At 41.0% G+C, this 25,893-nt stretch overlaps 1 protein-coding gene across 12 annotated transcripts in view; it reads left to right on the plus strand.

Moving 5' to 3' along the window:
* The window catches only part of MAGI2 (membrane associated guanylate kinase, WW and PDZ domain containing 2), a 755,967-nt gene that overhangs the window by 152,163 nt on the left and 577,911 nt on the right, over nt 1-25,893 (plus strand). For all 12 annotated transcript variants that reach the window (XM_058190302.1, XM_058190300.1, XM_058190301.1 and 9 more), the window contains one exon: nt 15,781-15,897. In XM_058190302.1, the coding sequence (XP_058046285.1) occupies nt 15,781-15,897 (117 nt within the window). The remainder of the gene's footprint in view (nt 1-15,780; nt 15,898-25,893) is intronic.

Consider the following 25,893-nt stretch of genomic DNA (forward strand, 5'->3'; position numbering starts at 1 on the left):
TCAGTGTACATAAAAGAAAAGATACGTTCATCAAGGTACAACATTTACAACACAATTGATGATCAATATATCAATATAAATCATAAGGATTGCCAGCAACAAGTTATAGTCATACAGTTATAAGTGGAAAGAGATTGACGATGGGAACTATGAAACGATTAATAGTAGTGCAGATTCAGTAAATAGTCTGACAGTGTTGAGGGAATTATTTGTTTAGCAGAGTGATGGCCTTCGGGAAAAAACTGTTCTTGTGTCTAGTTGTTCTGTGTGCAGTGCTCTATAGCGTCGTTTTGAGGGTAGGAGTTGAAACAGTTTATGTCCAGGATGCGAGGGATCTGCAAATATTTTCACGGCCCTCTTCTTGATTCGTGCAGTATACAGGTCCTCAATGGAAGGCAAGTTGGTAGCAATTATTTTTTCTGATGGAGGGAAGGAAGGAAGGAAGAGAGGAAGGAAGGAAGGAAGGAAGGAAGGAAGGAAGGAAGGAAGGAAGGAAGGAAGGAAGGGGCATAACTTGAAAATAACAGCTATCTCTTTCAAACAATTGGAGATAAAAAATAAAATGACAAAAATCAAAATAAGGGGTAGCAGCAAAACCAGCTTTCTTAGTCTCCTCTTGGACGTGCAGCATCCAGACTCTTGTGATTGAAAAGATCTGTAAAAACGCCGCCAAATAAATGAATCTAAGGAGGAAATTGTTGGTTTGTTCAGATTAAGATTTTCTGCACAGAATATTTCTCTAATTTGCCTAAGATTAGGGACAAACCGATTATCATTTGAGCTAAACTAGAACGGTTACCTAACACTGAACATGAGAAATACAATTTTGTAGAACAAACCACAGCAATATCTAAAACAGGGGCTAGGTTAAGATAAGTTACTTGCTAACTATTCTGACAGAGAAGAGGTTTATCTCAAGCTTTCTCCGATCATCCTTTCTGGGGATAATATTTACAGGCCCCCGTTATCTGCAGAGCAAGGTTTTTAAATGAGAGCGGGGAATTGCTCACATCTGATCTTGAAGTTCCTACTTCATGTCAGCCACTCAGGCTTCCCCTGCACGAGCCATAACAAAATAACACCCAAAAAATCCTTGCTGTGTCCTAACTTTGACCTTTGGCTGATAATCCTCCATTTAATGTTGATTGTGTATTACTCTCTGTGATAAACGGCAGATTATCTGCAGCCAAGTTTTTCAAGTAAAAAAAAATAGAGAGAGTCAAAATAGGGGAAATGATAGTGGATTAATCCTATTATGCCCTGAAGCATCATGTCTTAATCCCATCACCCTGAAGCTGAAGGTCTTTTGTTTTTTTTTGTAGATAGGCTGGCCCAGTCTTTCATAATGGGCACAAAATATCTGCTCGGGGCAGGGAACTGGGGCTCTGACTTTCTGTCTCCCTTAAGATTTTGTGTGTGTGTGTGTGTGTGTGTGTGTGTGTGTGTGTGTGTGTGTTGGCGTATTCGAGTCTTTTTCCCGTGCAAGGTTGAGAATATCTTGGGGATGTTTCCACGAGGTCTCACTCATCATCTTCAGGCTGGTGCTTTCGGCTTTGTGCTTGTGCAAGCAAAGGGTGGTCGGAGCTGCCGTCTCTCTATAAATACTGGTGGGGAGGTGGGGAGTGTTGGCTTTGTTGCTGTAAGCGGGTTGGTTGTTTTTTTTTTGGTTGTTTTTTTTTTGCATTTATATCCCGCCCTTCTCCGAAGACTCAGGGCGGCTTACACTATGTCAAGCAATAGTCTTCATCCATTTGTATACTATATACAAAGTCAACTTATTGCCCCCCAACAATCTGGGTCCTCATTTTACCTACCTTATAAAGGATGGAAGGCTGAGTCAACCTTGGGCCTGGTGGGACTTGAACCTGCAATATTGCAAGCAGTTGCTGTTAATAATAGGCTGCATTAGCCTGTTGCGCCACCAGAGGCCCTGCTAGGTTGGCTGTGTGGTTGCATCTTGATTGGTAGGTGGAGTGAGTGTTTGCAGATTAGTTGCCTGTTTCGTAGCATCCTGTGTGGGTGTTGTGTGCCCATTAGTCTTTTGTGTTGTAACGACCTGGAAATATATATATTTCTCTTTTAGGGGAAATATTTTATCCTCCCTTTTTTGAAATACTCCTCAAAATATTTCATTCTTCTAGGAGAGGGCTGGGTGCTGACTTTCTACATCTGTTTAAGATGGCAAGAGGAATGAATATGGATGCAGGAATCATAAATTCCCCCCTCAAACTGTGCCCCAGTTTCCCACTGCGCCCCCCCCCCCGTTATTCACAGCTCCTTTGTCTACTTGATACTGTCCAGCAGATCCCATCTAAATGTGATTAATGAGAAGTCCTTCGTGCTCGCTGAGCTTGGTTGTTTCCTCGCAGGTGTTTCCTTACCCAAACTAAGTAACATCATGACAGCATTGGTGATCTTACCTAGTTTGGGAATAAAACTTTTGCAAGAAAACCACCAAGCTCAGAGAGCACCAAGGACCCCTCATTTCGACCCTCAGCTACAAATATTCCCCTTTTTCGGTACCTCATATGCTCCGTATGTTTTGGAAGATATATCACTCCAGCCAGTAACACCAGTGGCAAAACAAAGTTCCAAATGTCTGAGGTTTATTAGATTACAAAAGTATTGTAAAGATCTTCCTTCCTTCCTCCCTCCCTCCCCATCCCTTCCTTCCTCTCTTCCTCACTCCCTTCCTTCCTTCCTTCTTTCTTTCTGTCTCATCTCTCCCTCCCTCCTTCCCTTCCTTCCTTCCTTCCTTCCTTCCTTCCTTCCTTCCTCCCTCCCTCCCCATCCCTCCCTTCCTCTCTTCCTCACTCCCTCACTCCTTCCTTCCTTCTTTCTTTCTGTCTCATCCCTCCCTCCTTCCTTCCTTCCTTCCTCCTCCCTCCTCCCCATCCTTTCCTTCCTCTCTTCCTCCTCCCTCCTTCCTTCTTTCTGTCTCATCTCTTCCTCCTCCTTCCTTCCTCCTCCTCCCTTCTTTCTGTCTCATCTCTCCCTCCCTCCTTCCCTTCCTCCCTTCCTCCCTTCCTCCCTCCTGTCCTTTCTTCCTCCCTCCCCATCCCTTCCTTTCTCTCTTCCTCACTCCCTTCCTTCTTTCTGTCTCATCCCTCCCTCCCTCCCTCCCTTCCTTCCTTCCTTCCTTCCTTTCTCCCTCTTGGCCATAAAACGTTATTGCTCACTTAACTCTGTTTTGACTACCAACTTTACTTCTAGTCTAGTTGCATTGGATTTAGCAGGTAATGTTTTCAGCGGAATTTGTATAGTAGTAAACTCTAAAAAGCAAAAAAAAGCAAAACAAAACTGGACCCTAATTTAAGTCAACGATGAAGTTCTCGTTGACCTCAGCAAAGCCAGAACTGGAATGGATTGCCCTTCCAACAAAGCGGTAGCTAAACCATGTTTTCTAGGTCAATAATTGCTTTGTTGAGAAGTCAAATGAAGCTTGAGCTACATACAGTCTCCTCGTGAGAGGAAAGTACAGATTTGATTAGTTCTTCATTATACCGCTCCAAATAATTGAAGCCGCTTCGAAAATTGGTTGGCTGGTTTGCATTAATGCCATTTTGATATCCACCCAGATGAGCCTCCAATGTTTTCTCCTGTATTGTTTACAGCAAATTTGCTGTCGCTGTTTACAATCTCCTAGAAAAATCACACATGGTGTTTTTCTCTTAGGGATTGTTATAGTTATAGATTGTTATAGTTGAGAGCAGTGATTGTGGCAGGAATACTGTATGCCTTTAAGCCAGTTTTCTGTCCATCGATGCAATTGCTAAAATGTCGAATTAGGGGCAGATTCAGCCCGATCATAAGCCATGGAAGATCGCTGGATAACAGAATAACAGAGTTGGAAGGGACCTTGGAGGTCTTCTAGTCCAACCCCCTACTCATGCAGGAAACCCTACACCACTTCAAACAAATAGCTGCCCATTCTTTTCTTAAAAACCTCCAGAAGTTCAGGAGGCAAGTCGTTCCACTGATCAATTGTTTTCACTGCCAGGACATTTCTCCTTAGTTCAGTGATGGGTTTCAAAAAATTTTACTACCGGTTCTGTGGGCGTGGCTTGGTGGGCGTGGTGTGGCTTAGGCCTGGCTTGTGGGCGTGGCAGGGGAAGGTTACTGTAAAACCTCCATTTTCACCTCATTCCAGGGGAAGGATACTTCAAAATCCCTATTCCCACCCCACTCCAGCGGAAGGTTGCTAAAAAAATCCCCATTTCCTCCCGATCAGCTAGGACTCAGGAGGCAGAGAGTAGAGGGGGGCGGGGCCAGTCAGAATTTTTGCTACCGGTTCTCCGAACTACTCAAAATTTCCGCTACCGCTTCCCCAAAACTGGTCAGAACCTGCTGAAACCCACCTCTGTTCTAGTTGCTTCTCTACTTAATTAGTTTCCATCCATTGCTTCTTGTCCTGCCTTCAGATTCTTTGGAGAATAGGTTGAGCCTCTCCTCTTTGTGGCAGCGGCAAAGATATTGGAAGACTGCTATCCTGTCACCTTTAGTCCTTCTCTTCATTAAACTAGACATACCCAATTCCTTAATAGTTTTCGCCTCCAGCCCCCTAATCATCTTCGTTGCTCTTCTCTCTTTAGAGTCTCAACTATAATAATTCTGAGGTGGGTTGTTTTGACTCAACCTTAGCAGAACCAAGAAACAGAACCCCTTGTCCAGAAAAAAAAAACCCTCTTTATTTAGCTACTGGGAATTGATGGCATTCACACACAGAAAAGTCCAGGCCATAATCCTTCCAAGGGTTAATGGCAGTAACAGACCTTATCAGTCCTTGGATAATTGCCAGGCCAGGAGCTTCCAGCCACAAAGCTGTAAATCAAATTCTCTCAAGCAGGCTCTGAGACAGGAATCACAATGAATAAATCTGAACGTTTGTTTCCCACGATGCCACTCCTCTTTAGCTTCTATTTATTCCCCAGCCAGGGAGGGGCCATTCAGCGTCCAAGCGTGCCTTTCTTTCTGAGTCGGCTCCTGGTACTCAATTTTTCTCCATTCCTGACAGCTCTGCGTGTGCGGGCATCTGGAACAGGCCCCAGCTGTTCTTCTTCCCCACTTATCTCCGACTCCCGAAGGCAGTTGAGAAATGTCGGACAGCCCTGGCTCTCTCTCTGCTTCCGACGCAGAGCATCCATCAGACCCCTCCCCAACCTCCTCATCGTCTGAATCTTCCGCCAGCTCCGCTGGCAGTTGGCGAGCCACCACAGCTATTACTGTCGGTCAGCCCAACCTTTTAGGGGAGATAAAACGAAGCCGATGACATTCAAATTGTCTGAAGCAAACCCTACAATCTTAGATGGCTGGAGCATACGTTGGCTTGTTTCAGAACCAAAGTTTCAGCAGATATTCACTCCTGCTTGATCAAAAGTTGCCTTCCAAATCTACTGCCACATTTTAATAGTAATATTGAGCCCAACAGTTGTTTCTGAAATGTTTCCATTAAAAACATCTGCACGGAACATGATAGTTCCATGCAGATGAAATGCTCGCCAACATCCACTGGACTATCCCACAATATTCAGTTCCCCCATTAGTGCTGGCAAACCTTCCGTTTGGATATATGAGATACTTGCTTTCTTAAGGAATATGTTCGTTACTATTGTGTCTTACGCCAAATCTATTGACATCTACTTTGCAAATTGCAAAATCTGCTCTAAATCTATTTACGTGAACAGTTTCCAAATTAGTTATTTTTTATTTTATTTATTTATTTTTCATCAAGCATGTATTTTGTGACAGAAAGAAGTGTAAACCTAATTATAAATACATGTAAAGCGTTTGAATAAAAGAAAACATTAGGACAGGGACGGTAGGCATGCTGGTGCGCTTATGCACGCCCCTTACGGACCTAATAATAATAATAATAATAATAATAATAATAATAATAATAATAATAATAATAATAATATTTTAATTTTTATACCGCCCTTCTCCCGAAGGACTCAGGGCGGTTAACAGCCAGATAAAAATAACAATCAAATACAGTACAATAAAACCAGAATTAAAAAACTTATTCAATATAGCCAATAATTTAAATATAAAGTACATAATATAAAACCCCATTAAAATCCTATTAAAACCCATTTTATGCCAGTCCTGCGCGGAAGAATAAATACATCTTCAGCTCGCGGCGAAAGGTCCGGAGGTCAGGAAGTTGACGAGGGTAGGTGCCCCCACAGAGAAGGCTCTCCCCCTGGGGGTTGCCAGCCAACATTGTTTGGCTGACGGCACCCTGAGGAGACCCTCTCTATGGGAGCGCACTGGACTTAGGAATGGGGTGAGGTCAACAGTAGACAGTCTAAGGTTAAAGTTTTGGGGATTTGGGGAAGAAACCACAGTCAGGTAGTGCATTCCAGGCGTTGACAACTCTATTACTGAAGTCGTATTTAATTTTTTTTTCTCTTGCCACTTTTGACAAATGAATAGGATGTGATCATTCTTTCGTTCCTGCTATCTAGTAATAGTGAAACTTTATACTTAACTTTTATTAATAGTGACATTTTGAATTTAAAACAGTTAAGTCTCTGGTTAAGCTTAAGATCTTTCTGTAGTCTGTAACTTCTGTAATCTGAACAATATTGTTCAGTTTTTAAGAACATTTCTGACAACATGCAATCCTGTGTTGGTTAGCTACGGCAGGGGTCGGCAACCTGCGGCTCTGGAGCCGCATGTGGCTCTTTCATCCCTCTGCTGCGGCTCTCTGTTGCCAGTCAGCTCCACAATTGATAGAGCTTTCAGTTAGGATAGGTAGAGGAAAAAGGATACAGTACTAGGAAGAGACACTATGGTCGGGGGAACCAGACTTATGGTTGGCTCCAGAATTGAATGGGGGGCTTCCGGTTAGGGCCTTTGTGGCTCTTTTGAGAGTTTAAGGTTGCTGGCCTCTGAGCTATGGGGACAGATGTTGTGAGATCTCTGCCTAAGACAGAATTCAAAGAGGGAAGGTTCTGACTAGTTCTGGAGAACCGGTAGCAGAAATTTTGAGTCATTCAGAGGACCGGTAAATACCACCTCTGCCCCCTCCGATCTATTCTCTCCCTCATGAATCCCAGCTCATCAGGAGTGGGGTGGGAATGGAGATTTTGCAGTATCCTTCCCCTGGAGTGGGGTGGGAATGGAGATTTTGCAGTATCCTTCCCCTGCCACACATCCACCAAGCCCTGCCACGCCCACCAAGCCACGCCCACAGAACCGGTAGTAAAAAAAAATTGAATCCCACCACTGGTTACATGCTTATCCCATTTTAAGGATAGAAAGAATAATTTTCTGAGATTAGTTGAGATAATAGAAAATGAGGGGTCTTAAACTCATGTGTTTATGTGTTTATATGCTATATAATCTTTTTGTATGATACCTACATATATTGTTGTGACAAAATAAATAAATAAAATAAATAAATAAACTATCCAGTGAGTCAGCTGGGGTACTAACACTGTAAAGTTATACAACTACGCTACATACTCTTTAACATCTATGGTGCAAGTAAGATTAACAAATGATACAAATGCTGAGAATGCAAGACTTTGATTTAGCGAACAAAGTTTAGCACCCCTGTGTCTCCCCTTTCCCCCCGTGTTTTAAGTTATACAAATAGCTATTAATTACCATGTCATAATATGTCATGGAAAAATATTGGCTTAATTAGGGATTTGAAAACCTGTACCATTAAATAAGTCGTTTTGTTGTGCAAAATGAGTTGTGTGCTTTCACTCACTACCTTTTTAAATACCATGTTCTTTTCTGAATGCTGACTTGCTGTAATATATCAGTGAAAAGTTATACAAGCTACAAAATAATTAATGGTTTAACGGGTTTATTTCTTGATAAAAAAATTATTGTTAAACAAGGGTTTAACTCAGTGGTGAAATCCATTTTTTTACTACCAGTTCTGTGAGCGTGGTGTGGCTTGGTGGGCGTGGCTTGGTGGGCGTGGCTTGGTGGGCATAGCAGGGGAAGGATACTGCAAAATCTCCATTCCCTCCCCACTCCTGGGGGAAGGATACTGCAAAATCTCCATTCCCACCCCACTCTGGGGCCAGCCAGAGGTGATATTTGCCGGTTCTCTGAACTACTCAAAATTTCCGCTACCGGTTCTCCAGAACCTGCTGGATTTCACCCCTGGTTTAACTATCACTTAAAAGTAGTTTGCATGATTTAAAATACAGTTTCTTTTATTATCGGTTGGTAATTCTACTTAAAAAAATATAACTTGAAAGAATTGTCTTATTGGCATGAGTGTGCAGACTGCAGAGAAGAGCAACAAAGATGATTAGGGGACTGGAGGCTAAAACATATGAAGAACGATTGCAGGAACTGGGTATGTCTAGTTTAATGAAAAGAAGGACTAGGGGAGACATGATTGCAGTGTTCCAATATCTCAGGGGTTGCACAAAGAAGAGGGAGTTGGGCTGTTCTCCAAAGCACCTGAGGGTAGAACAAGAAGCAATGGGTGGAAACTGATCAAGGAAAGAAGCAACTTAGAACTGAGGAGAAATTTCCTGACAGTTAGAACAATTAATAAGTGGAACGACTTGCCTGCAGAAGTTGTGAATGCTCCAACACTGGAAATTTTTAAGAAAATGTTGGATAACCATCTATCTGAGATGGTGTAGGGTTTCCTGCCTGGGCAGGGGGTTGGACTAGAAGGCCTCCAAGGTCCCTTCCAACTCTGTTGTTGTTACTTTGTTACTTATGACCCACAGGTTGAACTGCACAATTTTATCAGAAGTAGAGCAATATTTTTATGCTTTCTCTAAATTGCTGCAAATATCTAAATCCCCTAATTGTAGACTCACCTCAGAGTAAGTTCTGTTCAAGCTACAGCTTATTTCCAACTAGATAGAATAGAATAGAATAGAATAGAATAGAATAGAATAGAATAGAATAGAACAGAATAGAATTTTTTATTGGCCAAGTGTGATTGGACACACAAGGAATTTGTCTTGGTGCAGATGCTCTCAGTGTACATAAAAGAAAAGATACTTTCATCAAGGTACAACATTATGTTATACTGTGAGTCTTTTAAAAGACAAAATATTCCAGATTTTGTGATTGTAATGGAGGGGAAAAAATGAAACTTTGATTTTGTTGTTGCCGATTAGATAGGTTTGTTGTTATAGAAATGGCTGGTATATACTATTGTGTAAAAATAAAAAGTTGAGATTGTTTTCTTCTACTGGGTTAAAATGCCTTTCCCCCTTTTTTTTTCTCTCTCTCTATACCACATTTTCTCTTCTTCTTTCCCCCCAAAATAGTTTTCCATTACTTTTTATTTCCCTTTGTATTTTATATTTTGATAAACCCATAAAATTTGGACAGGAAAAAACCCCTACACAAAATAAAAACCTGGACGCTAAAAAAAATAAAGTATCTGTAGAGGGCACTGAATTATCCTTTAGAAACAGAACAATGCCATATTTTGGGGGGGCGCCATCTCCACCTTCCCTATTGCCAGTCAGTGGTAGAATTCAAATTTTTTTTACTACCGGTTCTGTGGGCGTGGCTTGGTGGGCGTGGTATGGTGTGGTATGGTTTGGTGGGCGTGGCAGGGGAAGGATACTGCAAAATCTCCATTCCCTCCCCGCTCCTGGGGGAAGGATATATTGCAAAATCTCCATTCCCACCCCACTCTGGGGCCAGCCAGAGGTGGTTATTTGCCGGTTCTCCGAATTGTTCAAAATTTCCGCTACCGGTTCTCCAGAACCTGTCGGAACCTGTTGGATTTCCCCCCCTGTTGCCAGCTTAATCTAATAATGGAGAAATGAATCAGTGAATGAAAATCCTGCCACTAAGTGAATCTATTGGCAGTTCCTTGAAAGAGTGTTATAAAAATAACCAGATAGTGCTTTGCATGAATATAAGAATCAAAGCCAAGTCCCAAATGGTAAATGATTTGAGTAAGCAGGGGGAATACTATAAATCTCCGAAATAAAGTGAGTTACACTAGAGAAAGGATTTTTTTCCCCCCATCTCTCAATGGCTGTCTTTGAAAGCGGTTCATTATTATAACCTGAAATTATTCACAGAGGATTTCTCAGTCCCTAAACTAATTTGATTCCAATGTAATCGTGAGAACCCCTGCAAAAGCAATGCATTTTAAAACATGAAGACTGTTCGGATGGCAACCACTCGATATAAATCAGTTAAGCAGAGTTGGACTTTTAATCAGGGAGTAAATGACCCAAAGAAATCGAAAAGAGGTTTAGCGAAAGACTTTGACGGTCTGAAGAGATACCGGGTTTGAATAAGAGATTTATTTATTTTTTTTTTATTGAAAAAGTTTTACAACAACAATTAAATTTTATCCCCTCCCCTCCCCCCTCCCTCCAAACCCCCCCTCCCCCCCCCGACTTCCCGGAGCAAACACAAGGTATAGTTCAATAAACAAACAGTCATACATTAAATTTTTAAAATCTAACACAATTATAATCCTTCTCTCTCACATAACCTTTTCATGTATGGTGGACTTGTAAGAAAATTAAGTCTTTCTGGATAAGAATTTGGTGGATTATGCAGAATGTTCTGAAGAAGAAGATAAAGTTCCTACCGCAATTTTTCCTTTTGGGAATAACAACGGACTGTACAGTGATTGAGACTAAGTTGATTTTGAACTTAATAACAGCAGCAAGACCGTTGATTGGACAATATTGGAAGAAAAAAGAATTACCCACAATAGAAGAATGGATATTGAAAGTTTCCAATTTGGCTGAGATGGCTAAAATCTCAGCCTTCTTGAAAGACGGTACTCAAGAAAAATATTTAAATGAATGGAAGAACTGGATTGATTAGATTCAAAATAGATATCAGATTAAGAAATTTCGGATTGCCTTTGAATGAAGGATGTTGTTTTTGATTTTAATGGAAGAAGAGATTTTACTTTTATGTATTTTATTTATTTCTTTTATTTTTATGTATTTTATTTATTTTGTCAAACAAGACAACAGGTATAAGTATAAACATGGACACAAACATAGGAAAGACACAAACATAGGAAAGGGGGACAGTAGGACAGAGAAGGTAGACATGCTGGTGCGCTTATGCATGCCCCCTCTTACTGTATTCGAGAATTGGTCTGGAAAAGGTTTTGTATGCCCTAGTTAGCAGGACAATGTTAAATTAGTATTTATTAATTTTGCAAATAACTCAAGGGGGTGAACATATCCAATACACCATACTCTTCCTATGTTCCCTGCAACAACAACCCTGTGAGGTGGGTTGGGCTGAGAGAAAAGGATTGGCCCAATATCACCTAGGGGGCTTTCATGGCTAAGGAGGGACTAGAAGTCAACTTCTAGAATAATGACAATCCTCATCATCTTCATACCAGTAAGATGGAGGAGTAAGGAAGATACCAAGAAGAATAAATACTACTACTACTAAAGGTCAAGGTAAAGGTTCCCCTCGCAAATATGTGCTAGTCGTTCCCAACTCTAGGGGGCAGTGCTTATATCCGTTTCAAAACCGAAGAGCCAGCGCTGTCCGAAGACAACTCCATGGTCATGTGGCCGGCATGACTCAATGCCAAAGGCGCACGGAAAGCTGTTCCCTTCCCACCAAAGGTGGTCCCTATTTTTCTACTTGCATTTTTTACCTGCTTTCGAACTGCTAGGTTGGCAGAAGTTGGGACAAGTAACGGGAGCTCACCCCATTACGCGGCACTAGGGATTCAAACCGCTGAACTGCTAACCTTTTGATCGACAAGCTCAGCATCTTAGCCATTGAGACACTGTGCGTATAATTTACTTTTTTAAAAAACTGGTACAAGAACAAAGTTTAAATTACGTTATATACCTAAAATGGTAATAAAATCATAGACGCTCAAAAGGCAACCATCTAAGAAAACAACTGAAGAAGAATAAAAAAATGAATAAGTTAAAAGAAGAAAAGAGGAACAAATCTATCGATCATAAGGGGGGAAGAAAAAAAGAACCACAGCTAGTAATACAATGTCATGCAATTAAGTTTTGATTAAAAAAAAAAAACTAGTGTTCTTCTATCATGCTAAATAGCTTAAATGGATCATTGCAAATCAACTTTGAAACAAATTAAGCCTGAACCGTGTGGTCTAGTCCCTCTAGTTTTATCTCTCCATTGATCTTGATTCAAAGCCCTTTAAAACCGGATATACGCACATGGCTCCTTCCAAAAATCACAATTTTGTAACATTCTAGCCTCAAGAAATCCATCTCTGTTCATAAACAGACCAATTGTAAACTTACACGCCCGCTCTGGTTTCATATTAAAAATGCAAAGAAGATATAACGCAAAACCTCTGCGAAAAATAAAAATCCAATTTGTTGGTCAATTTAGAAAGGCTACGGCTGTTTAGCGATAAAAATCACGTCTGCACCACTTCACGTGGCTTGTGTTTTGCCCATGGCAGCATTCGTTTCAATTCAGTTTGATCTTTTCTCTTCCATCGCATTGCAATTCTTCCTTTTCAACCTCAAACAGTGCTCGACTTCCTCACGCGACCCGTTTGTTATCTTGCAAATTTACATTGCAGGAAATATTTTCTTGGTACGTCTGTCTGTTGCATTGCTCAGCTCGCGAGCTGTGCTTATAAAAACTTAATTCAAAAGCTTTTTAGAATCTCAGGGAGTTTTGCTTCTGATCTTAGCGTACCCAAAGTCTCAGGGAACTTTATTTATGATTGAAATGAATTAGATGGTTCTCTCGGGATAAAAATTAAAAGAAAGAAAAAAGGAGCATCTTAAATTCTGTTTGGAGTATAAATGTGATAACAGATTAAATAGAAATGCACGTAGCCTCAGATGAATTTAGGAATCAGATATAATTAAAACTGATCATTTAGTCTGCGAATAACAGAAGTTAGTTTTTGTTTTGTTTTTTGAAGGACAAAGGGAACTCTTTGAAAACCAAACCTAAGGCAAAGAAATAAAACTCAGCTGTATTGCTTTAATTGTAAATATCTCTGGCGTGCAAAAAGATCGTAAAAGCCTAAGAAAGGAAAATGATTATTCTTATTATTCTTTTCTCAGAAATTAAAGAAGCCTTGTCCAATGGTGAAATCCAATTTTTTTTACTACTGGTTCTGTGGGTGTGGCTTGGTGGGCGTGGCGGGGCGGGTATGGCATGGTGGGTGTGGCATGGTGGGCGTGGCATGGGAAGGATACTGTAAAATCTCCATTCCCTCCCAATCAGCTGAGACTCAGGAAGGCCAGTCAAAGTTTTTACTACCGGTTCTCCGAAGTACTCACAATTTCTGCTACCGCTTCTCTCGAACTGGTCAGAACCTGCTGGATTTCACCCGTGCCTGGGCCCCTCAGGATTGAGTTGGCTTGTTAGCAGGAACGAACAGGGGCAGGAGGACCAAGAGAGGGCAAGCAGTGGACATGTGGAGCGATAGAGTTCAGTTGACCACAAGGACCGCCCCCTCCTGATCCCCGTGCATGGAGAGTGGAGAGGAGGCAGGAACAGCGCAGGCTGATCCAACCTCTGATGGGAGTGCTGAAGACCTAGGAATTCCTGTTAGCTAGAGTTACAAATAGGCCCTTTTAGCTGATAGCTTTATCGGAGAGGTTTGCATTATGAAAGATAACGTGCATAGTGGTGTTTAATTTACACACTTCAAGCTCATTCAGGGCCTGACTGCTGCGAAGCCAATCACTGTGAATAAAAGAGGAAAGTTTGAGTCAGTGCTTCTGGGACTTAAAAGCCATTAATCCACAAATGCTCAGAAGCAATTTGCTAAGCGCTTCCTAAGTTGCAAGGCGCATCTTAAATTAACGGCGAAGGCCTGTAACTGTTTTATAAAATTGCTACTGTATGTTTCCCTTGTAATAATTAGAAGTTTATACAGTGGGGGATTGTTGATAATTGGTCGCTAGCTAGCTTGGTCATTTTTACGGCACTGTGGGTTGCCACGATGGATGTCTTTATTTAGAAAGTTTCTGTGTGTGTTTTTTTCATTCTTTCAGAGTGCAGTATTTACCATCTCGCTCCAATTTCATTGCTTGGGGAAAATAAATTCAAGGCTTGTATGCAACGGTCCCTGTTTAAGAAAGCTTTCCCCCCCAACTTTTTGGATATCCTCTTCTTGTTACTATTTCCTACCTTTTTTTTGCTGCAAAAAAAGGGGCCTCTGTGGCTCAGACTGGTAAGACAGTCTGTTATTAACAACAGCTGCTTGCAATTACTGCAGGTTCAAGTCCCACCAAGGCCCAAGGTTGACTCAGCCTTCCATCCTTTATAAGGTAGGTAAAATGAGGACCCAGATTGTTGGGGGCAATAAAAGTTGACTTTGTATATAATATACAAATGGATGAAGACTATTGCTTGACACAGTGTAAGCCGCCCTGAGTCTTCGGAGAAGGGCAGGATATAAATGCAAATAAAAAAAAAATCTGAAAATTCCCTCTCTATTTTCAACATTTTTTCCAGTGTTTTCAAGACCCCACACTATGGATAAATCAATTTTCTGAATTTTCTCTAGTTTCTTTAACCCATGACATCTTTCATTGCTTCTGGAGTGCCCAGTTAATCATGTGGCCTTCAGATGGTTCAAGTCTATAGAATCTACAGATTTGTGAACATATATTAGAATAGAAATAACAGAGTTGGAAGGGACCTTGGAGGTCTTCTAGTCCAACCCCCTGCTTAGGCAGGGAAACCCTACACCACTTCAGAAAAATAGCTGCCCATTCTTTTCTTAAAAACCTCCAGGGTTGGAGCACCCACAACTTCAGGAGGCAAGTCATTCCAGTGATCAATTGTTTTGACTGTCAGGACATTTCTCCTTGGTTCTAGTTTCGTGGTGGTTGTTGAAGTCCACAAGTCTTAAAGTTGCCAAGGTTGGAGACCCCTAATCTAGAACATGAAGCAAAGCAAGCAAGCTTATTTCCAAAAGCAGAACTTAAAATGCATATAGAACTGGCTAGTTTTGAATTAGTAAATGGGTTTTCTTCTTCTTCTTCTTCTTCTTCTTGAAAAATAATAAAGCAAGATCTTTAATTTTGGGCCAGAGTTACAAACTACACACCTACGTATGCTCTTTGCAAAAGATGAGTGATTCACATTCTAATAGTTGGTGTTTTTTTAGGAACTATTTACATCTCTGACACATTTTTTTAGGAAAAGCTACAGGACTTCAGCACTTCTCAGCCAAGAACTACTAATTATAATGATTAGCGCAGCATTTCTATGCAACCTCTTTCCAAAGTTAATCTGGCTGAAAAACATGTTTAAAAATTAGCGTGAAGCAATAAAGAAGTTGAAGTTGAAGATCAAATTTTTTAAAACGTTTCAACTTCTTTTTAAACTGTACAGGTAGTCAGTCGATTGGGGACTTACAACCACAAATGAGCCCAATTTTTCTATTTCTCAGTGAGATATTTCTTAAGTGAGTTTTGCCCCATTTTATGACCATTCTTGCCACCGTTGTTAAGCGAATCATTGCAGTTATTAAGTTAGTAACACGGAACCTGACAAATATTTTGCCTTATATGCTCCATTCCTCGTCAGTTTTTCTTTAAAGTAACCATTTGCCATAAGCGCCTTCTGACTTTCTGTTGTATATTAGTTTCTTTCATTTTTTTTAATTTCCTGAATTGAAAACGCGTAATTTATAACCACTCAGAAACAAACAAACAAAAAAAAACCAAGGAAAATGAGGCTACAAAGCTAGGAAGTGACTCATGGATGCAATTATAGGTGAACCAAAAAATTTTAACTTGTGAGGAAATAACCTTATTAGTCCAGCTTCCTGTTTTCCTATTAATCTGAGTGTGGTTGTTCATTTTTTTTTTTCAGGAGGCATTGTGGATAAGGATCTCCGTCACTACCTCAATCTGCGGTTCCAGAAGGGTTCGGTGGATCACGAGCTTCAGCAGATCATACGAGACAACCTCTACCTCCGAACTGTGCCGTGTGAGTTCAACCCGCCAAAATACAATGGCGGCCAAAATTGTGGAAACCTTTTTGGGAAAGTGCATTTTTGAGGTTTGATGGCTAATAGCACCACTTTTTCTTTTTTTTTGTTTTGAGTTTCAAGATAATCCTGTTCCACTACTGAAATGGCCTGGGAATAGCCCAGACTTTCACCCAATTGAAAATCTATGGAGCCGATTAAAGAAATTTGTTAGTCAGAAGTGACCCAGCAATAAAACCCAGTTAATAGAACCAATCATTCAATCTTGGTTTCACATGATAACAGCTGCAGAACTCAAAGACTTGGTTTACTCCATGGGAAGACATTGTAAGGCCATAATTCATGCTAAAGGTCACCCAGCTAAGTATTAACTGACATGGTGATCATTTTTATAGTTCTCATTTTTTTCCTATGGTGATCATTTTTGTATATCTTCTTTTTTCTACATGTTTCACCTTTATACTGTAATTGCTATTCTAATAGCAAATCCTTCATCAAAGTTATGGCATTACATTCTTGATTAAACTATCTTTCCATTGATATATAATTTTATGGTACTACTCAAAAAAAAAGTGGTGTTATTAGCTAGTCTGAGAAAATACACTTTTCCCAAAAGGTTTCCACAATTTTGGCCACTACCGTATACATTTTGTGTTTTTGATAGCATGTCAAGTTGGTTTTATGGATTTTTATGCCTCCCCTGGTGAACAATAGGAGTTGTGTTTTCGTTTTACTATAGTTGTGTGGCCATCTTGATTTATTCTTATGTTCTGGGCTCAACTGGTGTTGAAAGTTTTGTGTCAGGCATGATAAAATGTTTAATGAGTTGACTAACTCTGCTGAAAACAGAAATTTTAGGGTGCTACAAGTGATTCTTAACAGGTGGAATAGCCTTATATTATGCAGAGGGTTTTTTTTAGTGGTGAGTTATTGGATCTTCAAATTTTTACACCTGTTTGGGAGGTGAAAGAATTGGGGGAACTCAGATCTGTAGGTGAAGTGTCTTTTAGCAAAAGTGTTATTTAAAATTATTCAGTATACTTTTAATAGTAAAAACATTAGTGTTGCCTTTGACCTGCAAATGTTTGATATACATGCATTATATTCCAATATCTGGTAAAGAGAATTGCCGACAGTGAGTTGGATGGCCATATAAATTTATTTAATATATAAAGACATATAAGGGTACATGTGGAGATATAAAACATGGATTTAGTAATAGCCAGAATGGAGGCATCGTGTGTAGTTTCATAAATCTGAAAATTGACATGAGGATTCATTTTCCTGGATAAATGCTATTTAAAGCAGCAGTGGAAATTAATTCTTGATTAGGATTGCTCAGTTTATATTGCAGGGCGATTAGCGGAAGATCCTTGGGGCTGTCGTTCGTGTTGTACTGTATAAATATTTGGAAAGCTCGGAACTGGGTTTTTAAAATAATTGTGTAAAAAAGACTTAAACGTGTATATCTTTTGTTTAAAGTGGAAAGAGATTTCATCAGTAAACAAATGATCTGAAAACACTGTCTGAATGATAAAGGCGCTATTGGTCCAAAGTAAGAGGCTGGCTAAAATTGAACGAAATGATCCTAGCAGTTCCTATAATTCTGTTTTTACGTTATCTCAGATGTGAAACCAAACTGGATATAAATAACAAAAAAGGCTTAAATATGTTGGATTCCCCGCTTTAGTCTTTAGTCTTCCCCGGAGACTCCACTTAGTCCAGAATGCAGCTGCGCGGGTGATAGAGGGGGCCGCTCGTGGCTCCCATATAACATCACTCCTGCGCAAGCTGCACTGGCTGCCTGTGGTCTTTCGGGTGCAATTCAAGGTATTGGTTACCACCTTTAAAGCGCTCCATGGCATAGGACCGGGCTATTTACGGGACTGCCTGCTGCCACCGTTTGCCTCCCACCGACCCGTGCGCTCCCACAGAGAGGGACTCCTCAGGGTGCCGTCAGCCAAGCAATGCTGGCCGGCGACCCCCAGGGGAAAGGCCTTCTCTGTGGGGGCTCCTACCCTCTGGAATGAACTTCCCCCGGGACTTCGTCAACTTCCCGACCTTCGGACCTTTCGCCGCGAGCTGAAGACGTATCTATTTTGTCAAGCAGGACTGGCATAGGATTTTAGAATTTTATATGTTACTATTGGGGTTTTAAATTTTAATTGGGTTTTATTGTTTATATATATTTTAAATTGGCCATATTTGATAGGTTTTTTAATTATTGTTTTAATATATTTATTATTGTGGTTTTAGTTGGCTGTGAACCGCCCTGAGTCCTTCAGGAGAAGGGCGGTATAAAAATTTGTTTAAATAAATAATAAAATAAATAAATTTATCCGAATGCCTGCTGGATCACGGGGGAAATGAGACAGTTGCTAGCCTGATTCTCAGGAACAATATTGTGCATTTCCAGGGTTCAGATTTCGCTAGTCGATTCTAGAGAGGGTGGAACGAAACCTGAATTTTCCTTCCTTCTGGACTGTTGCTGGGACATATCTATGGTTTAGCGGCCTGCTCACTAACTTTTTTTAAAAAAACAAGTTTTATTAAAAGTTTTCTATCGTTGTACGTATTTTATGAACGGAGGGTTGACCGGGTTACATACATCGCTTTTTCCATATTCATCCCTTTTATAAAATTCTTTATTATTGTATTTATTTATGTGTCAATCATATATAAGGTAACAGGTGGAAAGAAGTATGAACATAATTTGGATACATGAAAAGAGTAAGAAAAAAGGAATATTTAGGATCACAAATACATTGTTTTCACCATTTCTTCCCCCCCATCTCTGTTCTTCTCTTTCCCCTCCCCAATACATTTTACTTACATCTCATAAACATATTTAAATGTACAGTCTCTTATCCATCATTAATTATTCATCTTATCCTTCCACTTTTCATTTTCAATTACAATTCTTCGGAGCTGCTCTTTAACCGTTTAGAATAGAATAGAATTTTTTTTTATTGGCCAAGGAACACAAGGAATTTGTCTTGGTGCATATGCTCTCAGTGTACATAAAAGAAAAGATACCTTCATCAAGGTACAACACTTACAACACTTAATGATAGTCCTAGGGTACAAATTTAACACTTAATGATACAACACTTAATGATAGTCATAGGCTACAAATTTCTTCTCCTTTATTTTACCACAGCCTTTCCTCTTCTTTTCCCCTTCTCTTCCTTCTTCTGTCTCTTTCTACTTTCTTCCTTCCTCCTCTCCTTCCCTTCTCTCCTTCCCTTCCCCCACTCCTCTCTTCTTCCTCCCTTTCTAACCCTCTCTCCTACTCTCCCTTTTCTTCCTCTGCTTCTTCCTCTCTTCTATACCTCTCTGTCCTTTCCTCCCTTCTCCCCTCCTTCCCTTTCTCTACTCCTCTCTCCTTTCCCACTCCCTTGCAGTTTCCGTTTTTTAATCCAATCTAAACTGGTATTCGATCAGCCCCCGATTTTCTATTTATATACATCTTCATTTCAAATTCTTTTCTATTTAATAATTGCATCTATTTTATCTTTCCTGTATACTCGCTAACTTTTGTATGTTGCTGAGATCCATCACTCTGCACTTTGGAAAAAGACTTTAGCTGAGTTCTCTGTTTTTTATTATTATTATTATTATTATTATTTCCCTTTGGTGTTTCCATACCAAGTCTCCTGCCTTTGATTTTCCTCTATTGATGGATGTCTAGAACCTTGATCATGAGGATCAGGGATTGGAATTCCAGCTGCCTTCCGGCTGATGTACAGAGTAGGTGGCCTCCATATGCTGTTGACAGCTGTTCTACTCCAAGTACTGTCCCCCTACGCAGGGATTAAAAAATTTGTCAGTGGGAGTTACACATTTCCTTTGGGTCATGACCAATGGTTTCTAAGCTGCTAACAATAAACTGCTTAATGAAGTCATGTTTTCATTCTTGTCTCATTCTTTCTGTTTTGGGGGGGGGGTTGCATTTCTGTTGGCGTAGGAAACATGCTTTCTCTGTCGTGGCATTTGGAAGAGTAACCCCCAAGAGATCTGTAGGGCTTCCACTCTGATAGTCACCGAAAGTCCTTGAAATCCAGAGTCTCCATCCTGGTCCTGGAACAAGGTGGTTGCTGAACTCCTGTTCAGTTGTTGTTTTTGTTGTTGATATGCACAGGGTTGGGTTGTTTTTTTTCCTTCTGGGAATCACGATCTATTTCTCTGTGGTTATTATTTCTTGCTTTTAAAGTAGAAGATGCAGAGTCTTTTGAAGTTAAGCAATCTCTAAGAGTGTGTGTGTGTGTGTGTGTGTGTGTGTGTGTGTGTGTGTGTGTGTATGCATTAAATCCACTCACTCAATCACGAACTCTCCAGAACGGTAAAGCCTACACACTTGAAATTCGGCATGTATGTTGGTCTTGGCTTCTAGGTGCTCGCTAAGAAAGGATTTTTCAAAATGAACATCAGATCATTAGTATTTTATATACAGTATTATTAAATTGTTGTTTGTTGTTTCCTTTTGCTGCCACTCCCTCGGCTCCAAAGTATCCAATAAGCTGGTGAAAAATCAACCTTCCTTTCCAAGGAATCTGTTTTCCAGGCATCAATTATTTCTCTGGCTTTTTTTGTCCCTGTTCAGCCAACAATTGTAAATAGCCATGAAATTGAATGCATGCCCTTGTCCACCGCAATGAGTTTGGGTCTCGTTGCGTTGGGTCAAGGGTTTGTGGTGTAAGACCATTAAATCCTAAAACAAAACTTGGTTGACCACTGACACTGCTAGTTGACAGAAACCTAAGTTATAGTTGACAGCATAAGCAAGATTTTGGTACGTGACCTTCCATATATGCTAGTTGAACATTCTTCTCCAGTTGAGTTCTTGTATTAACGTAGCTACACCATTTAAAGCAGGGGTCCTCAAACTTTTTAAACAGGGGCCCAGTTCACCATCCCTCAGACTGTTGGGGGGGCTGGACCAGCTGGGTGGGCGTGGCTAGGTGGTCATGTGACTGGGTGGGCATGGCTAGGTGGTCATGTGACTGGGTGGGCACGGCCAATTTAGCAGTCCAAACAATACACACAAATTAAACTTTAATTTGTTGTGCTCCTGGGGATGGAAAGCAGGTTAGTGAAGGCATGTGGCTGCCTTGGGGTGTGTATGAGGGACTTCTGTGTGTGTGTGTGTGTGTGTGTGTCCCTTTCTCTCTCTCTCTGGAGGCCAGGGGTAATATTTGAACTTAGCTTAACAAAGGGAAATTTAATTAAACGAATGATCTGGCTATGGAATTGGTACTGGGAAATTAAAACAAAAAATTATTAACACTGAAGGTAATTTGATAAAGCAGATAAGTCCTTAACCTTGGTAGAAAGCAAATATTTTTTTAAAAAAATTGTCAGCATGGTTGTAGTGTATTAATAATATTTGTCAAAGTCTACAGATTAAGATAATGTGGGGCTTTGCCAAGTGTTTCACGCAATTAACATTATATAACACGTATTTGGTTCTTTGATTATTCTACTTGTAGCCTGCCAAACCAGTAGCCATTTGCAACGATCCAAACAAACAATTATACAATTAAAACGTCCAAATGGTAAAATTGAGATGTCGGTAATTACAGAAAATATAAAAGTTGATAACAAATTGCACAACCAAGATACAGATCATAGAGCTATACTAATATGAAAATAAAAATAGAATAAGATGGGCAGCAGTCAATGGGACTGTATCCTTTGTGCCAAACAAGATAAAGACATGTTGCCAACTACAAATAATTGGCACGTTGAAGGTAGATCGACCAATGGCATATACTGAAGCACTGTTCCTGGCATCTCCAGTTAAAATTGGAAAAATTCCTCGTGCTGGGAAAAATATCAGCCCATATTGTACTGGAAAGCAACTGTCAGATGCAATAATTCTACCAAGCAAAGTTGTAAAATGGGGCGAAACTCACTTAAGAAATGTTTCACTTAGCAACAGAAATTTGGGGCTCAATTGCGGTCGTAAGTTGAGAAGTAACTGTATTCAGCGCATTTAGTCCAATTTATACAGACTTCAATGTAGTCTGAACTTACCGTCTGTCTATTTATTAAATGTCTATGTCGCCCAACTCTCCTCTAAAGCAGCTCTGGACAGCTTACACATTATAAAACAAGTAAAAATAGTTTTTAAAAATTAAAAAGGAAATGACACAGATTAACGTATTATTAAGAAAAGTACTAAAACTGCAATGCAGAGAGCTAATAGACAGAATGGATGGGGCCCCAGCCAAACTAAGGTACAAGATAATAGAGAAATTACTTACTAATGCAGATTCTGAAAGCTTTATATTATTTTACTTATTGAATGTGGTTCCAAGAATAGGAAGGGTCCAGGTTATCGTAATAGGAAAATACACCTCTATGCTATCTCTGTTGTGGCTCGCCAGCTGCCAGCGGAGCTGGTGGCAGACTCAGACGATGAGGAGGTTGGGGAGGAACTTGGGCCAGTGCTGGAGTCTGGGGAAGGTTCTGATGGACGCTCTGCATCGGGCACAGAGATAGATCCAGAGCCATCCAACATTTCTCAGCCACTGGAGAGGCAGCTGCCTCTGGAGGCTGATATGAGTGAGGGGGAAGAACAGCTGGGGCCTGTTCCAGATGCACGTATGCGCAGAGTAGTTAGGAGAGGGGAACAATGGAGGACAAGGAGACGACTCGGGAAGTAAAGCACCAGTGGACGCTGAATGGCCGCTCCCTGGCTGGGGAATAAATAGGAGGAAATGGGAGTGGTTGTCGTAGGAGGCAACCGTTCGTATTTCTGACGATTTTGCCTCATGGTGTTTCGTGCCACAAAGACTGCTTGCCAGAACTTAATTTGCAGCCCTTTGGCTGGGAGTTCACGACCTTGCAATTAATCCCAAGGAACTGATAAGGTCTGTGGCTAGAATTAACTCTTTGAAAGACTCCTGCCTGGACTTTTCGGTAGGTGAATACCAATTAATTCACAAGAGGTAAATAGAGAGGGGTTTTTTTTGTATGTGACAAGAGGTTTGTTTCTTGCTTCTGCTAAGACTGAGTCAGAACGATCTCAGAAAAACAACATAAGCAGCGGTCGTTCATTATATAAATAGTTCCATAAAGGTGAAAATTATTGGAGCCAAGTTCCATGCTGTGAACTTATTATGATTATATCCCCCATCAAATTTATCCTATAATAGTTTGTATGCAATCATCTAGAGCAGGGGTCTCCAACCTTGGCCACTTTAAGACTTGTGGATTTCAACTCCCAGAATTCCTCAGCCAGCAAAGCTGAGCTGAGCAAAGCTGCCTGAGGAATTCTGGGAGTTGCAGTCCACAAGTCTTAAAGGGACCAAGGTTGGAGACCCCTGATCTAGAGAAAGAGAAACCTAACTGTTTTGTAAACTCACCCAAACAAATTATTTAAAACTTTGGTCACATATGTATCTTCAGCGGGTAAGAGTGGAATAAAGGCTCATTTATATATATATATGTATTAAAAGTCCCGAGGAAGTATTTGAAATGATTGGAGGTTTTTTCTCCTCTGAAGTGTAAATTGCTATTGATTGAAAGTATCTTATTTAAATGACCATGGCATTTCAAAATGCATGCACTTGCCAAGGTAAAAATCTTTTACGAGCTGTATTAGATTCGTGATGTCTTGGACATGTTTAAGCACCTGAGGGCAGGACAAGAAGCAACGGGTGGAAACTAATCAAGGAGAGAAGCAACTTAGAACTAAGGAGAAATCTCCAGTCAGTGAGAACAATTAATCAGTGGAACAACTTGCCTCCAGAAGTTGTGAATGCTCCAACACTGGAAGTTTTTAAGAAGATTTTGGATAATCATTTGTCTGAAGTGGTGTAGGGTTTCCTGCCTGGGCAGGGGGTGGGACTCCAAGGTCCCTTCCAACTCTGTTATTCAATTCGATTCAATTCAATTCGATTATGCCATGCCATGCCATGCCATATTTTCTATTCTATTCTATTCTATTCTATTCTATTCTATTCTATTCTATTCTATTCTATTCTATTCTATTCTATTCTATATGCACCAAAGACAAATTCCTTGTGTGTCCAATCACACTTGGCCAATAAAGAATTCTATTCTATTCTATTCTATTCTATTCTATTCTGCCATGCCATGCCATGCCATGCCATGCCATGCCATGTATTCTATTCTATTCTATTCTATTCTATTCTATTCTATTCTGCCATGCATTCCATGCCATGCCATGCCATGCCATGCCATGTATTCTATTCTATTCTATTCTATTCTATTCTATTCTGCCATGCCATGCCATGCCATGCCATGCCATGCCATCTATTCTATTCTATTCTATTCTATTCTATTCTATTCTATTCTATTCTATTCTATTCTGCCATGTCTTGTGATACGTTCCACTTATCGAAGGAAATTTTGGGTTCCATTGGGGGTCGTCAGTCGAGGGCCCCTTTCTGTGCACTTTTGATCGTTACGTCACTAGCAATAGAAGAACACCCTCTTGGAATTGAATGCCTGCGTGAATTCGTAATTAAAGGTTTTGTCAGCTTCTTGGCGAAGGATTTTGACATTTTCGAGAAGTATTAATATTTGGGCTCCGCAGCGAGTCTTGGCTGCAATACAAACCTCAGGAACAAATTGAATGTTGTGCAATATTCAATAATTTGGCTAGGAAAGCAGATTGTGTAGAGTCGAGTTGAGTTGAGTTTGGCTTTAATTCCTCAGCGTGATGTAATCAGCAGAGAGATTGTAGGAGTCCATCGTCCTCTTGATTCATCTTGAACCTCCTAGAACAGGGATGGCTAACCTTTTCCGGACCGAGTGCCAAAAGTGCGTGTGCACTTGCACGTACCCGAACCCCCAAATTTCAATGTTTGTGCAGCCCCTGTGCATACACTCTTGTCTATGCATACCCTGCACATGTGCCTCCCATGCATGTGTATGCAGCCCCCCCTGCACACGTCCCGCCCCCCACGCATGCGCTGCAGCCCCCCGCACACATCCCACCCCCATGCATGCGCACGCGGACCCCATGCATGAGCCCTGCCCCCCATGCACAGCAGAGACCCAAAGACCAGCTGGCCGGCAGGAGACGCATGCACATGCGCGGGGGAGCTCAACTGTGGTGATGGCTCACGTGCCCCCAGAGAGGGTACTGCGGGCCACCTCTGGCACACGTGCCATAGAAGAATGGAGTGAATGAGAGAATATTTATGCATGCCCATGTGAATTTATTTATTTATTTATTTATTTATTTATTTATTTATTTATTCAATTTCTATACCGCCCTTCTCCCAAAGGACTCAGGGCGGTTCACAGCCAAAATAAAAACAACATAGACATAGACAAAATTAAAAACATATTAAAAAACTAATTCTAAAATTGGCCAAATAAGTTAAAACTATCGTAAACCAACGTAAAAACCCCCATTAAAATTTCGTTAGGCTAGCCCTGCACGATGGAATAAAAAGGTCTTGAGCTCGCGTTTGAAGGTCCGGAGGTCGGGGAGCTGACGCAACCCTGGAGGCAGCTGATTCCATAGGGCTGGAGCCCCCACAGAGAAGGCCCTCCCCCTGGGGGCCGCCAGTCGGCATTGTTTGGCTGACAGCACCCTGAGGAGGCCCTCCCTGTGGGAGTGCACAGGTCGATGGGAGGTTATTGGTGGCAGTAGGCAGTCCCGTAAGTAACCCAGTCCTATGCCATGGAGCGCTTTAAAGGTGATAACCAACACCTTGAATTGCACCCGGAAGACCACCGGCAGCCAGTGCAGCTTGCGCAGGAGAGGTGTTACATGGGAGCAACGTGGTGCTCCCTCTATTACCTGCGCAGTCGCATTCTGGACCAGCTGGAGCCTCCTGGTGCTCTTCAAGGGGAGCCCCATGCAGAGAGCATTGCAGTAGTCCAGCGGGAAGTGACAAGGGCATGAGTGACCGTGCATAGGGAATCCCAGTCTAGGAAGGGACGCAACTGGCATATCAGGTGCACCGGATAAAAAGCTCCCCTGGCGACGGCGTCATATGTTCTTCTAAGGA

Source organism: Ahaetulla prasina, chromosome 7 (assembly GCF_028640845.1).
Source record: "Ahaetulla prasina isolate Xishuangbanna chromosome 7, ASM2864084v1, whole genome shotgun sequence".
Taxonomy (NCBI): Eukaryota; Metazoa; Chordata; class Lepidosauria; order Squamata; family Colubridae; genus Ahaetulla; species Ahaetulla prasina.